This window comes from Rhinatrema bivittatum, chromosome 2, assembly GCF_901001135.1.
Source record: "Rhinatrema bivittatum chromosome 2, aRhiBiv1.1, whole genome shotgun sequence".
NCBI classification, from domain to species: Eukaryota; Metazoa; Chordata; class Amphibia; order Gymnophiona; family Rhinatrematidae; genus Rhinatrema; species Rhinatrema bivittatum.
The window spans coordinates 428,821,385-428,838,463 of NC_042616.1; the positions used below are offsets into that span (position 1 = coordinate 428,821,385).

General features: G+C 43.1%; 1 protein-coding gene across 1 annotated transcript in view; it reads left to right on the top strand.

Moving 5' to 3' along the window:
- PHLPP1 (PH domain and leucine rich repeat protein phosphatase 1) overlaps positions 1-17,079 on the top strand; it is a 418,300-nt gene that overhangs the window by 219,586 nt on the left and 181,635 nt on the right. Inside the window, exon 3 of the mRNA XM_029590299.1 lies at positions 1,269-1,394. Coding sequence (XP_029446159.1) covers positions 1,269-1,394 — 126 coding nt within the window. The remainder of the gene's footprint in view (positions 1-1,268; positions 1,395-17,079) is intronic.

Here is a 17,079-nt window from a genome sequence, read left to right on the forward strand (position 1 = left end):
AAGGACATGAAATTTGGGGGGCCTCACACACTCCTATTTATACCTTTTTGAAGTTTCGTTTGAAGTAAGCAGCCTCCAGTTTTGTTTTTGTTTTTTTTTTTTTTGTCTCCCCTCACCTCTTCTCTCTGCCCCCCTCCCCATCCCCTGTGACTCAAGTGCCATATCTGTGACGCTCTGATCTGCTGAGAAAATGGCACCTAGAGTTCCCTTTCCAGCATTTTGAGCCCATTGGGCTCATTTGGGCGCCATTTGGGGAAAAAAGTTTTAATTTGATCAAATGTGTATCTTTTGTTTTAAATTAGATGGTGTTGAGCAGCATTGTACAAAGCTGACTTAGTAAAAACACTTTTTTTTTTTGAGCACTCTGAATTGATGCTTTAAGTAGAAGCCAGTGACTGCTGTACTGTTACTGCACACTTTTGGCATTTTATGGATTATGGATAGTTTGAGTGTATGTGACCTCCTCACCCCAGCGCTGCCCTAGGTATCCGGCCCCTGAGATCGTATAATTCTCGGGTTATATAGATACATTTTTCTCTCTTTTAGAAAGCCTTGCGTTTTTGGGCCACATATTTCTTTTCCTTTCCAATAGAGGCGCTGAATATGCCTTGTCAAGAGCTTGCACCTCTTCTTGTCAGAGAAGCAAAAGGGAGCAATTTGCAAGATTAGAGTTTTTTGTAAGATTCACCCTCCCCCAGTAGCAGTGCTCGTAACATTTGCTAACAGATCAAAAAAAACAAATGAACAAGAAAAAAAAATGTATATATATTTATAAGACTTTAATATTAAAGTGCATTCATTGCATCATGAGGATGCACTGTTCTGCCGATTAAAGGATGGGGTCCAGGGAAGATTTTATGTATTTGGTTTATGTTCTGCCTTTCGGGAACTTCAGAGCAAGAGGGCTTAGAATATTTGTAACTGAGGCCAGCGGAAGGTGAAGCAACTTGCCCCTGTGTGAGTGGGATTTGAACCCTGACTTCCCTGGTTCTCAGCCCACTGCTCTAACCACCAGGCTGCTCCTCCTTAGCTCTGCGTGCAAATTATCCGCCGCCTTCCACCCTTTAAGGCAGATGGTAGTTTGAAAGCGGTTTCCCCTCCACTTTTTGTCAAATGTTTAAATTGATGCTTGGCTTATTTAATTACAAGATGACGTGAGAGACGAGGGAGAGTGGTTTTACGCAGCCTCTAGAGTGGTTTTACCCAGCCTCTAGAGCCCCGTGCAAGCCTTGGCAGACCCTGCCTCACGTTTCTCCTTTCCCCCGTAGGTGGAAGAAGTGAAGAAGCACCAGCACTGTTTGGCCTTCAGTTCTTCGGGAGCTCAGAGCCAGACCTATTACATTTGTTTCGACACTTTTACAGAGTACTTGCGGTGGCTCCGACAGGCATCCAAGGTAAGAGTAAAACTAGTGTTCCAGTCATGGAGTCTTCTGGGTGAGGAGGAGGGAGCTGGGGGCACCGTCGTTTCATACAGTTGCAGGCATACTTACAGGTTGAGTTTTTAGGGTTCTTAATTAGTGAGGTATTCTGCTGGTTACTGATCATTTTTGGGGTGGGAGGTTTTGTCCACATATCTGCATTTCTTATACCACGATGGTTTTCAGCTGGGATGGTCTTATTACTTATTTTAGGTCTTTCATTTGGCTCTTATGATAGAAGTATTAGGATCTCCTGGGTCTTTCCTATATGTTACTTATGTTTTTATTTGTAGTTATATGGTTTTTCCTTGCTGTTTTCATCCTATGTAGTAGTGTGTGATTCTTATTTTTTTAATAGAGGTCTTGTGTATGTTTGAGTTGGGATATGACATTCCGTTTTATTTATATTTAGAAATTAGTTTTACGGAGGTTCTAGGATCAGTTTGATTTCACAGGATTTTTCTTTCATGTACTTCTATTCTGATTCTATATTTTATTCTGCTATTTTATGTTGGCCGCTTTAAGCACTTGGAAAAACTGATCAAAAATCTAATAATAAATTTCTCCAAGGGCAAAAAGGATGGAAGTCCTTGTGCGTGAGTGATATTAGATGGAGCTGGGGGCAAAGGTTTGACATCAAAGCTTCTGGAAGTTTTGAGCATGCCCGTCTGAGCATGTGTGGCCCCAGCCATGTCACGATGTTCATACAGGTCCCCTGCAGTCTCATCTTTTCTGTAGAGCCCTTAGCTCGTGGTTCTACTGTCGCTCTTCTTTGCTCATTGGGATTTTTCATCCACAAACTGCAGGAGTTTTTTTTTTTGCAGACACCAGTGGTGGTTTTTCACTCCTTCAACCTCCCCTGGTTAGGTTTTTTATCCATAATTCATTTACTTTGTTTTTTTTTATCGGCTGCTCAATGCAGTGGTATCGGCGTATTGAGCAGCAACAGTTGCGTTTTTTATTTCTCCTTGTTCATTTTTCTCACAATACTCCAGAAGGAGAAGGCCAGCAGCTTCAATAAGTGTATCTTGTGTGAATGCACCATGTCACAGACCTCCCATGATAGATGTTTACTTTGCCTAGTGGGCAACTATAACATCTTGGGGTGCTCCCTTTATGCAATCATGACCCTTAGAGGGTGTCGCTACTGGCTGTAGCCCTTGGAAAGGCTCTTCAAAAGTCTCAAGTCTTGCCCATTGGCTTCGAAGACATCAAAGGACCCAAGAGCTGCATTGAGAGAGCATGGATCCCCCTTGACATTGAGCACCAGAAAGAACCATATCTTGCTCTTCCTACTTGAAGAAAGCAAACTGTTCTGCTTCTTTGGTGCCAACAATGAGTATCTCCAATGATTTGCATCAGGCAAAGGCCAAGAAGCATCAATGGCATTTTCCATCTATGCACAATGGTGAGAGGGGACAATCTGGTGGCAGCCTTGAATCCCCTGAAACATTCTGCAGGGAGGAGAACTTCTCACAGCAGCCTCAGGAATTGCTACAGTCTGCAGGCATGCAGATAGCCACCAATCTACCTCTGGTGTCCCTGGAAGATATGGCACCTCTTTCTATTTCCCAGGTTGTCCTCACATTGGCAATTTTTGAGTTTGAACTGGATAGGAAGATCCAAGAACCTTGGACCAAAAGATGGCAAAGGGTGCCCAAGCATTGATAGCAACTGTGTCTTTAAAGAAGGAAGTAAAGCCCTTGTTGGACATCCTATGTACAGTATATCTGATAGAAGGGCCCATATGTCAATTCCTGGAAGGGTTATCAGCATTGGGTACCATCTTGCTGATGCCTGGTGCATCAGTGGAGGACGTTTCAGGGAGGTTTATAAGTTCATCAGGGTTTAAGCCTCAACAGATAAGTGCTGCCATGTCTGCTAGTTGGGTAAGATTCCAGTCCATGCCCCCCAACCTACCAGTCAGGCTCTGAACCGGGGTATTCCTGGAGGTGTGATTATCAATCTGGGGTCTTCTCTGATCAGGAGGGGTCCATAGGTCTTCCCTTGCAGGAAAGGAAGAGGTCTTCTCCAGAGGACCTCTCCTTCACCTTTGCTAAGAGAATGGCTGATACTATTCCCTTCAGTTTTGCTGGAGTAGGAAGAAATGTTCAGGGCAAAAATTCTCAATTTCCACCAATTTGTAGATCCCTACCCCACCCCCTAGGATAGTGTGGCAGTGCCCGTCCACATGATCTTCCAGGAGCTGCAGATGAGAATGTGGGAGAGCCCCCCTTTCTGGGTTTCCAGTTAACAAGATATATCATGTCCAGAAGGTTTCTGGATTCAAAAAGCAGCAACTCCTTCATCAGGCAGTTGTGGTCAAAACCACTCTCAAAAGGCCAAGAGATCAGAACCCACTTCCCCTATGCCCCTGGGGAGAGATTCCAGCACTCTTGAGTTTATTGGGAGAAAGAATTACCAGGCAGCTTACCCAGTACCTATATAGCTTCCTACCAACTCTTTATTAGTCATTATTTATTTATTTTTATTTATTTATAACTTTTCTGTAGCGACGTTCATATTCTTTGTGAAACATTCTGAAGGACAAGAAGGGCTTGGCAGAGCGGCTCATTCAAGGGCAATGTGACACTTTGGAGTCCCTGGTGGACAAGGGAATGGAGTATGGAAAACACGTAATTGTTCTTGAAATGACTTTGAGAGCCTTTGCTGCTGCTGCTGCTGTTGGCGCCAGCAGACTCTCATGGCTGTGGGCCGCAAACCTGCTTGAATACTAACTCAGAAAGTACTATCATAAGAAAATGGAGGTAATTCAATAAACATGATACCATGTCTGAATCCAATTGAATCTAACATTTTATTATCCAATTACAATGGGCCTATGTGAAACATGATCATTAAAAATCACCCCATACAGACTACTCTTTTTTTACTTCTCACACCATTCATATCCATACCACACTTCCATGCTTTACCCCCACATCATCATACTCTCATTCACACTAAAACATACTCTCCATAACCCATAAAACTAAAGGCTTTGACATGCTCAAATTTAACAGTGACTACAATACCTTGTAACTTCCACTTATTGCCTTATATATTTCTAAACAAGTTCAATGAATCAGTGTGCTTTACATCCAAACATTCCCTTAATTTAAGTCCAATTCGTTCAATATTTTAAACAGATCTTCCAAACCCAATCCAATATTTCTCTGATGTAATCTTCAATACGATCCGACGAGAGCCTAGTTTCCCCCTGTACTCCAGGGCTTCTTCAGGGACTTCACTTGCAAAAAAGTTTTTCAACATACTGCTTCACGTATCCATAGGTCCTGTATACACTGTGAAATCATCAAGAATTTTTGTACTTACATGTAAAGTATTACAGAACAACATTAAAAAAAAAAAAACCTTAACACATCTCCCATCAATCAACAATGCTGGAACCTTTATACCAGAGTCACAAAATGATTCTCCTCATGTTCCATAAAAATACAGACACAAAAGTAATGTTTAAGTTAGTTACCATTCATATCTGATTTACCCATACTTCTTTCATCCGAATCATTTAAACCAGGCTGCACTCTTCACATACTGCATCTTCGTGCTCTGTCGCAGCTTACAATTAGCTACAGCTACCTGTTCACAGCGTTCACGGCGTTCCCCAAACAGTTTGTTATATTCTACAAACTGCATTTGTAGACTAGTGTGCCAGCAGCCCTTCAGCACCGATTGCAATTTTGTTTTCTGCTTTTTTTTTCAATCTGACTTCTTCCTCCAGTATCCCGTTGTTGGGAAAGAGTTAAGATTAATAAGTCTGAGCTCAGGAGAACAGTAGAAGTCATGCAGCAGTCCTAAGTTTTTGTTTTTTGGGGTTTTTTTCCTTCTCAATGCCTGCCCCATCCACTTATCAACATGGTATAATAATCATCCAGCTCTATGGTTTTTGCAAACATTCAAAACAAAATACAAATGAATGCAAAGAAATAGTTGCAGAAGTTGGGTTGCAGTAGTTTAGAGGGGAAGAGCAGAGGGAGGCAAGTTTAATCAAAGCAGTAGTTAAATATAGCCATGCCTTCCTGCCTCTCGACCTGTGCAGTGGGACTTGGGTCAGGGGCTGGCTACTCCGATCGTGGACAGAGTCAAGAATGTCCGTGCTGTCTTCCTGCTTTCCATGCATCGATGTGAGGCCTGCTGGTGGGGTGGGGCCTCTGAGGAGGGATCTGCACAGCAGCTCCCGATTTCACTGAGGGAGCAAAATTTCTTTCCTAGACTGTTCCAAACTGGAGTTGCTTTCAAAAAAAAAAAAAGAATTCATTAGGAATTGAGGAGGAGGAGGAAGGTGGAATTAACAAATCAGAATATTCAGTTAATAGTTTAAAAAAAAAAATCTTGCTCCCCCTTTTTTTTTTCTTTTCATGCTGACCTGTCTTCTGCATTCCTCAGGAGACGATAGTGGTGAAATATTCTGAAAGCTGCTCAAAAGGGTCTACCTTGTGAATAAATGAGAATGCCGCATCGACTGTTGCTTGTAAAGTAGGAGCAAAAAGGGAGACCAAAAGAGAACAGGATAGAGCCCTCAGAAAGAGGCGTAGGTGTTTAAACTTTACAGGACTCCAGCACGTCCTGCTGCTTCAGCACGTTTCCTACCAATCCTGTTTCACAAGGCACCCGGCTGGTCACAAGCTCATCTCGGGTTGTCATTGAGCACGCATCTTAGTTTTTGGCCACTGCATGAAAGTCACAAATATCAGGTTGAACATCGACACGGTGAAGTGCGATAAACCTGATTTCTGTAGTGGCTGGTTTCTGATCAGACCACCTCATTTTTCCCCTTCCTGAGGGTGTGTCTGTGGAGTTACGCAGCATGTGTGTTTCTTTTAAAACAAAAACAGACCGAGAGCCCATACTTCTATTTTGATTTTCTATAAAACATTAAGCACCGGCCACTTGAGTCTTGTCTTCCTGTTGGATATATATATACAGTGGGACACTATGGAGGAATCAGATGCTGTGATGAAAGCCACTTTGAAATGTGTGACATTAGGGAACCCTATAGATGTCCTGATTTGTGGATGACGTTTTTTTTTTTTTTTTTTTAGAATAAGAATGGGAGGGAAAAAATTTGCATCCACAAAATCTGCAAACAATTAAGAACTGGCCCTCCAAATCCAAGCATAACTGGCCAAACTGTACACGTCTCAGAACATCCTGGGTTGTGATGCTGCACCCTGCTGATATTCCTAACACAAGGGCTGTGAGGGATGCTGTGGTCCGGAGGTTAGCTCCCATTAGCTGGGAAAGTTTGGACTCTGCTCATCCTCGCACAGTCTGCATTGGTGATTCTCAGTTCCACTTCTTGGCTTTTCCCCTATACCAGGTCTGGTCTTGTGCATTTCTGCATAGTTTGTACAGTGAGAGCATGTGTTTGTTCTGTCTCCTCACCGCTGTTACACATTTAACACTTTCACGGTATGCCAGTTCTCTAGTTATGTTATTAGTTGTGCCAAGGAATTTACCCTAATGGCTACCTTTCCCTTCCTCCCCAAACAAAGATTTAGGATTTTTTCAAAGTATTTTAGGGGTAACAGCAAACGAGTATATTATTGCAAGAATCAGTTGTTTGGAAGAAGCAGTGCAAGTTGTTTTGATTCAGGTGCTTATTCCGAGCCCGGGTTTGTCCTCCATCCTTCATATTAATCTGGAAGTAATTGACAATACATGGTTAACTTGCCCATAATTATTTATAACGTATGTCATAGGGATATAATCGGCATACTGGGTCAGATCAAGGGTCCATCAAGTTCAATATCCTGTTTTCAGCTGTGGCCAATTCAGATCACAAGTACCTGGTAGGATCCCAAATAGTAAATATGATTCTATACTGCTTTTTTTTTCAATCTGACTTCTTCCTCCAGTACCTCATTGTTGGGATAAGCAATGGCTTTCCCCAAGTCTACCTGGTTAATAAAAGTTTATGAACTTTTCCTCCCCAGAAACTTGTCCAAAAGTTGTTTAATGCCAGCTACTGTAACTGCCTTCACCATGTCCTTTGGTGACAAATTCCAGAGCTTATTGTGCATTGAGTGAAAAAATAATTTTCTGCAGTTTGTTTTAAATGTGCTACATAGTAACTTCATGGATTTTCCCCTCATCTTTTTATTTTTTGAAAGAGTAAACTACCGATTTGCATTTACCTGTTCTGCTCCACTCATGAATTTATGGATCTTTATCATATCTCCCTTCTGCCACCTCTTCTCCAACTGAAGAGCCCTGACCTCTTTAGCCTTTCCTCGTAGGGGATCCTTCCACCCCCTCTATCATTTTGCTCTCCATTCTCTGCATCTTTTCTAGTTCCACTATGCCTTTTTTGAGATGTGGTGACCAGAATTGCACACAGCACTCTGTGCACCATGGAGCAGATCAGAGGTACTATGCCATTGTTTTATTCTTCATTCCTTTCCTAATAATTCCAAACATTGTTGGCTTTTTTTGACTGCCGCCACGCACGGAGCCAAGGATTTCAATGTATTGTCCATGATGACTAGATTCTGTTTATTTCTTTATTAGATTATATTCCACTTTTTGACACTTCAAAGTGGATTACCTTCAGATACTGCAGGTATTTCACGATTCCGTTCCTGTGTGGTAACTGCTAATATGGAGTCCCACAAACTGTATTTACAGTTTGAATTTTTTCCCCAATGTGCATCGTTTTGCACTTGTCAACATTAAATTTCATCTACCATTTGGATGCCCGCCCATCTCCCAGTCTCCTACTGCAAGTTATCAGTCTGCTTGTGATTTAATAACTCAGAATAATTTTGTCTCTGAAAATCTGATCATCTCACTCATTGTTCCATTTTCCAGAACATGGATAAATATGCTAAAGAGCACTGGTCCCAGTACAGATCTCAGGGGCACTCCACCATTTACCTTCCTCCATTGAGAAAACTGTTGACCATTTAGTCCTCCTCTTTCATATTGTTTTATTTATTTATGTAACATGTTTTGTATACCGTCATTCGGTTTTGCCATCACAACGGTTTACAGGAAAAATATATGAGGACAAAGCAACATTAGGGTTTTAACAGAGACTGTCATAGTTATAAATAGTTATGATAAGTTATAATAAGTTCATAATCCACAATAGGACATTGTCTCCTATCCCATGACTTTAATTATCTCGGGAGTCTCTCATGAAGGACTCTGTCAAATGCCTACTGAAAATCCAGATACACTGCATCCACCGGCTCACCATTACCACCCAGTTTAGGCACAACTGCTGTTTTAACCTGCTGGAGGAAGCCCTTGCAATAGCTTGCAAATTTAGGTATGGAAGGAGGATCCTAGTACAACTTCAGAAATTGGCTGAAAATCTAGAAGCCTGATGGAGACTGTTGTAGGCGCAGATCCATCAGGCTTTAAGACTTCAATCTCCTAATTGTAGTTGGTTCTGTTCCCGTGAATCTTCAGTTCCTCCTTCAGGTAAAGAATACAGCCGGTTACTAAAAAACTCTGCAGTTCTCTTTCCCACACCCTGTAGTTTCCCACAGGGAGGTAGGTCATTGATATTTACAGCTGGAGAGCTACCTCCTCGCTCTCTTCCCTGCTAAGTTTTGCTGCTGTTTATATCCTCTTCCCCAATCTGAGCGAAGTGGTAAAAAATCCCATGCGTGATGTGGGAACGTGGTTAAAGGCAGCTTTGTTTGCATGTGTTCCTGTCTTCTTTTTTTTTTGAGTGCTATAAGCTCGTGCGCTCATTTTGCTGTCTTTTTATAGTCTAGCGGGATTTCTTGCAAGCCTATACATTTTGCGAGCCACCAGTGGTTACCAGAGAGCTCCATACCACCTAGGAAAGATTAATGTGGTCCAGGTGTCACCCTTATTGTGCACATGGAGAGATAGTCCTGCTTTTTATAGAAAACAGAACTAATGGGGGTAAACTCAAGACCACCATGGTTGACAGCGGGAACTATCTGGTAATCTTTTCACCAGAGAGGATGTTTCAGGCCTAAGGAAAGTGAGGGGGGAATGTTGCTGTTTGTTCCTAGGAGAAAGATGGATGGAAAAACCTAGGACAGATAGTTACCAGTGGTGATTTTATTAGTAACCTGACAATACCACTGTAGACCAAAAGGTACATAAGAACATAAAACAGGCCATACTGGGTCAGACCAAGGGTCCATCAAACCCAGTATCCTGTTTCCAACAGTGGCCAAGCCAGGTCACAATTACCTGGCAGGATCCCAAGGGGTAAATAGATTCCAAGCTGCTTATCCCAAGAATAAGCAGTGGATTTCTGCAACTCTACCTTAATATTTAATGGACTTTTCCTCCAGGAACTTGTCCAAGCCTTTTTAAAATGCAGCTATACCTATAGCTTTCACCACATCCTCTGGCAATGAATTCCAGAGCTTCATTATGCACTAGAATTTATTTTTTAATTTGTTTTATTAATTTTAAATATATTACCCAGTAACTTCATTGTGTGTCCCTGGTCTTTGTACTTTTCGAAAGAGTAAACAACCGATTAACATTTACACCTTCCATGCCACTCATTATTTTATAGACATACATCATATCTCCACTCAGCTGTATCTTCTCCAAGCTGAAGTGTCCTAACCTCTTAAGCCTTTCTTCATAGGGGAATTGTTCCATCCTCTTTATCGTCTTGGTCGGCCTTCTCTGTACCTTTTTAATTCTACTATATTTTTCTTGAGATGTGACTAGAACTGAACACACTAATCAAGATGAGGTCGCACCATGTAGTGACAGGCATTATGATATTCTCTGTTTTATTCTCCATTTCTTTCCTAATAATCCTACACACTGAGCAGAAGATTTCAACATATCAATGATGTTGCCTAGATCCTTTTCTTGAGTGGTGATTCCTAATGTGGAACCTTGCATTTTGTAGGTATAATTTGGGTTACTCTTCCCTAAGTGCATCACTTTACATTATATTTCATTTTCCATTTGCATGCCCAGTCTCAAGTTTTGCAATATCCTCATGCAATTTCTCACAATCCTCTTGTGATTTGACAACTTTGAATAATTTTGAGTCATCGGCAAATTTGATCACTCGTTGTTCCTATTTCCAGGTCATTTATAAATATATTAAAATGCATAGTGGATCCCTGGGGCACTCCACTATTCACCTTTTTCCATTCGAAAAATTTACTATTTAGCCCTACTCTCTGGGGCAGATTTTAAAAAACTACGCCCGCGCGTACTTTTGTTTGCGCGACTGGTGCAAACAAAAGTACGCCAGATTTTAATAGATAACGCAAGTAGCCATGCGTATCTTTTAAAATCTGGGGTCTGCGCATGCAAGGCTGCGCAAAATCACCAGCCTGTGCGAGTCGAGCCACGCAGCCTGCCTCCGTTCCCTTCGAGGCCGCTCCAAAATCGGAGCGGCCTCGGAGGGAACTTTCCTTCCACCCCCCTTTCCCCTACCTAACCCACCCCCCCAGCCCTATCTAAACCCCTCCCCACCTTTGTTTGAAAAGTTACGCCTGCCGGCACACCATGTTCCAATCCAGGGGCTGGTCCGGAGGCCGCGGCCACGCCCCCGGGCCGGAACCACGTCCGCGGCCCTGCCACCGGAACGCCCCCGATGACGCGCCGGCTGCGACACGCCCCGGGACCTGCGTGCGTCCCGGGGCTTTGCACGCGTCGGCAGCCTATGCAACATAGGCTCGGCACGCTCAGTGGGAGCTTGGGGCAGGTTTTCGTGGGTACGCGCATACCCCTTTGAAATTCTGCCCCTCTGTTTTCTATCTTTTAACCAGTTGGAAATCCACAATAGGACACTGCCCCCTATCCCATGACTTTCTAAGAAGTCTCTAATGAGGGACTTTGTCAAATGCTTTCTGGAAATCCAGATACACTATATCAACTGGCTCACCTTTATCCACGTTTATTTATGCCCTAAAAAAAAATGTAGCAAATTTGTGAAGCAAGACTTCCCTTGGCTAAATCCATGTTGGCTTTGTTCCATTAAACTATGCTTATTTATATGTTAAGCAATTTTGTTCTTTATAATAGTTTCTACTATTTTGCCTGGCACAGATGTCATACTCGCTGGTCTGTAATTTCCTGGATCACCCCTTGATCTCGTTTTAAAAATTGGCGTTACATTGGCAACCCTCCAGTCTTCAGGTACCATAGATGATATTGATAGTTTACAACTTTCCGATAGCGGGTCTGCAATTTAATTTCTCAGTTATTTCAGCACTCTGGGATGTACGTTATTTGGCCCAGGTGAATTGCTATTCTTTAGTTTGTCATTTGCCCTAGTACATCTTCCAGATTCACTGAGAATTGTTGCAGTTCCTCTGAATCATCACCTTTGAATATCATTTTTGGCAAGGTATATCTCTTACATCTTCCTCTGTGAATACTGAAGCAAATAATTAATTTAGTCTCTTTGCTGTGGCTTTGTCATTCCTAAGTGCTCCTTTTACCTCTTGATCATATAATGGTCTAACTGACTCTCTCGCATGCTTTTTGCCTCGATTGTACCTGAAAACGTTTTTGAGTGTTTGCTTCCACGGCAAGCTTCTTTTCAAATTCTCTCTTTGCCTTCGTTATCAATGCTTTGCATCTGACTTGCCAGTGCTTATGCTGTTTCCTGTTTTCTTCATTCAGATCCCTTTTCCATTTCTTGAAAGATGTTCTTTTAGAATATATAGCCTCTCTCACCTCAACTTTCAACCATGCTGGTAGTTGTTCAGCCTTCTTTCCTCCTTTTCTAATGCATGGAATACATCTGCTCTAGGCTTCCAAGATGGTATTTTTAAACAACATCCATGCCTGAGCTAAACTCTTAACCTTTGCAGATGCATTTTCCTCATTTTATCATAGTCACCTTTTTGAAAGTTAAATGCTATCATGGTAGATTTCTTTTTTGCTCTCCCTCCAGTTATGTCAAATCTGATAATGTTGTGATCACTGTTGACAAGTGGCTCCAACACTGTTACCTCTCACACCAAATCCTGTGTTCCACTAAGAATCAAGTCTAAAATAGTTTCCCCTCTTGTTGGATCTTGTACCAGCAGCTCCATGAAGCATTTATTTATTTCATCTAGGGACTTTGCCTCTCTAGAATATCCTGATGTAACATTCACCCAGTCAGTACTGGGGTAATTGAAATCACCCATATTTACTGTGCTGCTGATTTTGTTAGTTTTTTTTTTTTTCCCGCTGTTGAAAATGGACATCATACTGTCCCCTTTAAATGTGAAATGGTCTTCATGTGATATGGAGGTTGAATTACAGCAGCAGGTGGATGTGGAGGACAAGAAGAGAACACCACACGTGCACATTTCAGATGCTCAGAGGCCTAGCCTGTGGATGTAAGATGAGGACCGTTTTAGGAGTGATTGCAAAGTGTGATCCCAGACGGGGGGGGGGGGGATGTATTGTGTCCGAGGATGATGATGATCAGTTTTCTAGCTCTCTAATTAAAGCAGCCTTATTTTCCTCCTCCTTCTCCTCACTTGCAAAATTGAAATCTGCATTGAGCCAGAAGATTTAAAAGGATCAAAACAAAGATCAAACCCCTTGCCCCATGATTGCGCTGGATCTGTTTAAACAGATGAGCCTTGAGTAGCTTAAAAAAATAAAAAAATTGCAGCAGCAGTTTAGGATGTGCTTCTGTCATAAGGAAATCCTTCAGTTGAGTTATGGAGTGACATTTTCTTGTTGATTTTTAAATTGCTTTTGAAGTTATTGACGTTTGAAGAGCTGCTTTTTTTTTTTTTATGTCGACTGCTGACTCCAAGAAGTGGAACTGATGGGCCTGCGCCAGGCTGCTCTGCTGAAGTGTAAAAAAAAACAAACAAACAAACCAAAAAACCCCCAGAGGTGGAAGTCCTAAAAATATTCCTTTCCTTCACCCTTCCCACTCCCCGCTGGCAGTGTGGTTTCCTCTCTGTGGTAGGGGGAGGGGGGAACAGCAGAGGTCTAAGGCTCTCCGCTTCTCCTGTTCACATGACTTCTGCGCGGGGAGATGCGGGATGGTCCCCCCCCCCGGGAGGTGACGCCACACAGCAGCTGTTCCTCTGAAGTGACCGCGAGGCTCCACTAATCCCACTGCGGGAGCAGCGCGGCCCCAGCATGAATGGAAGCTTGTTTTCGGCCCTGTTGAACCTGTGCCCTTGCAAAAGTGAGTGCACTTGTGGTATAGTTGACAGACTGGATTTCTGTGAGAAGTAGAAAAGAGCTTTTGTTTTGGTTTTTTCTTCCTTACTTTTAAAAAGGAGGCGGCGGGGGAGAAATTCACATGGGGTGAAACAGTATTTCCCAGGGAGAGTCAGGTACTTGAATTTGGGTATTTTTTGGGGGGTAGTTCAAGTTCCAGGGCAAAGAGCAGAAAGAATTGTGTGTTTGTTTTGGTAGGTTTGTTTTTTGTATTTCTTTTAAAGCCTTTTGAGATGGTGCTTCCATTAAAGCCTTTTTACAGCAACTTTTCCTATCAGTACTTTCATGTTCAGAAGGGTAATGGCACATGAGCCTTGCTTGTTTGCATTAGGCTGAAATACACCCTGTTTTGGCCACAAGGGTATGACATTTTTTTTTCACCCTTGTTTTGTTTTTTTTTCGGAGCGTTTGGGCAGCTGCATTTCCTGAAGAAGCAGGCGCACATGTAAAAGAAAGCATCAGGTGGAAACTGGAATAGCTGGTGTATGAAACCCCCGCCCCATTTCCTTTCTAGAGCAGGAGATCAACCGGGAGCTGGTTGTTGCTGGTGGGTGAATTGGAGGAGCGTTGCTTTTTGTAGTTTCTTCTCTTCCGTGCAGGATGGGGCATCGTGTGCAGCCTCCCAGGGACCTTCCTGCGGTACATAGCTCTGGTAAATGAGCACAGGGGGGGGGACAGTGTTGGGCACAACGTGGACTGGCAGATCATCCGTTCCTGTGTGAGGGGGAAGGAGTTGGTAAGGAGGCGATGAGATTTGGGCTATTTTAAAGGATCTGGCTATTGGGAGGAGTCAGTAAGTTGCAGTAAGGATAGAGGGAGATGGCAGTGAATGGATAGAAATAAGAGAAGAGTCAGGCAATGAGGGTGGTGTTTTTTCTTCCTGATTGTATTTCACTATACAGCAAAATTAACTTTGCAGAAATATCTGGTTCGAAGGGAGTACTTTATTAGTGACCAGAATGTAAAAGAAACTGCAATACAATGATACTGCACGGAGAAGAGAAACAGAAGGCGCTTTGCAAGTAACACTGAATAGTCGTGTCAGAAAGTGAACAATGTGATCTTTCACTTAAATCATAAGAAAACAGTGTGTGGTAATAACCAAAAACTGGTCGGTGCCAAAAAAAAAATGTACAATAGAAATTCACAGGAAATAAAACAAGTAGAAGTCGTCGTGTAGTTGACGAGCTACAAGCACCCTGGATGGGAGAAGCGAGTTAGAGATGAAAAAGAAAAAAGCATTGTCCAGCGAAGCTTTCCGGAGAATGGGAGCTGTGCAAAAGAATGGAAACCTCACCATGGGCGCTAGATTGTGTGTGCCAAAGGGTTACAGACGGTCCATCCTGTGTGGACGTGGAAGCAAAACTAGGCAGAGTCGATTAGATGCAGTGGCAACCTGGCTTGAGAGGAGGATGCTGAGAATTTTTGGGACACTCAAAGTGACAAATGAGGAAATGGTACAGAGGACAAGATTAAAGAAGAGGCAACTGCAGATTTTAGGACATGTGAGAAAGGAGGGTAAAGGAAATCTTGCAGTAACAGGCAAGGTTGAGGGGGGGGGGGGGGGGAGAGGAAAGAGCAAAGTGGGAGGCAGAGGCTCAGATAGATAAATAGCATGAATAACCTGATGGAAAATGGAATTACAAAGACTCACCTCCTACAGAGACTGCCCGAGATGGAAGTGAATCGAAGGCTGTGATCACCACCACCACCACCTGCAGCAGGACAAGGAAAATAGCAGGAGAGCAAGGCTCTGGTTGTGCTGACTCCCTGGGGGGGGGGGGGACAGCAAGACGATGCTGTTCTGCCCTGAAGGCTCTGCTCTGTCTGGCCTGCCGTGGTGGGGGAGGGGAGGGAGGCAGTGCAGACTCACCAGAGTAGAGTCCTATTTACCGAGCTTTGCTGTGTAACTTAGGGGACAGAAATAACTTTTTTTTCCTTTTTTCCCCAGAAAGGTTATTTCTCCCCCCCCCCCCCCCCCCCCCCCCCCGAGTAGCATGGACCAAGGACTCCATTCTTTCTGGTAGAGCTGAAGCCACCTAATGGATCTGTCAGTGAGGCAGGCCATGCAGGGGAAGCCCCAGAGCTTGCTCTTGTTTAAAGTTTTAGCAGGCGCTGCCGAAAAAAGCTTCTTAAATGAGTTTGATTTCTTGCAGTAGATTGTGATCCGGTGTTGCTTTCTTGGAGAGATTTTACCCCTTCCCTCTCTCCCCCACCCCCCCCCCCCCTCTCAAGCCCTGGCCCTTACTCTGCCCCAAGGTCTATAGATTCATCAGTAAATGTAGGCTCTGGTTTAAACAAGCTTGGAACAGCAGCTGTCTGTGAGGGTAAAAAGTGTTTTGGCCAGCCTTGGTCCAAGGCTGTGGTGTGCTGTGCATAGTAGAGCCACAGACCGGCTCAGAGAAAGCAGGCTCAGTCTAGACGGGCCCTGTGTAGGGCCCTCGCCCTGAGGATCCGGATTAGTCCTCGGATTCAGAAGGCCTGGGAGGTGTTCCAAGCATTTATCAGCTGGGAGGCCACGGTGCGGTTTGGGATCCCGGAGGAAGACCCATGAGCTTTTCTTACTATGTACACTACTGTGGTGTCACGTGCTGTGAAGTCCTGAAGCCTTGTGTTTACTCTGTAAGAAGCTGTCTTAAGCATTGTCTTTCTCCATGAAGAGGAACTACTGTGGACTGATCTGGGACTGAACATTATGGTCTGGGTTTAAGCTTCACCCCCCCCCCCAAACCGCGAGTTACCTGTTTAAATTTGCCTGCAGAGCATGAGTCAGGAAATGTTGTTTTGTCACCTGTGAGACACGATACTTGCGTGTGTGTTCTGCAGATGCTCCCCAAGCTGACAGTGAGTGTCTTGACTTGTTCATCTACAGCACAGACAGCAAGCATGGCACAGTGAAAGGAGCATGCAGAGGTGGCATTGAAAAGAACATGAGAGCTGGTACTGGATTACCGATTTTATGCAGATCACCAGTTTGTACTATCAGTCAATATTGCTCTAATTCTACTAATACAGTTTAGCATATGCAGGGGTTGGTTAGAATAGAGGAAGACATGACTGACAGAAGGTTCCAGATTTTGATGTTTACATGCAAGATATAGCAAAGATCTAACGCAAAAGTGAGTCCACAGGAGTCCTTGTTTCTGCATTTTTATTTATTTTTTCTGATTTAAAATTTCTTATTGACCCACTTCTCTGGTTCTAGAGAACTGTCCAACACGGTGAACAAAAAAGAATGTGTGCATAATTCACATCGAACAAATCAAAATAAAAACAAAACAAATTGGCGGTTGCTGTTACAATACAGTTCCATGGTTGTTAATACCCCACTTGGTTATATCCATACTAAAGCTCTTATTTCACACCAAAAATCACAAAATTGTAATCTACCTTATACCCTAACAGCCTATGGTAAACATACCTCTGGATATATATATAGATAAGAAAAGAAACATGTTTTAATTTTTCAACAAAAGATCAAATAATCTCG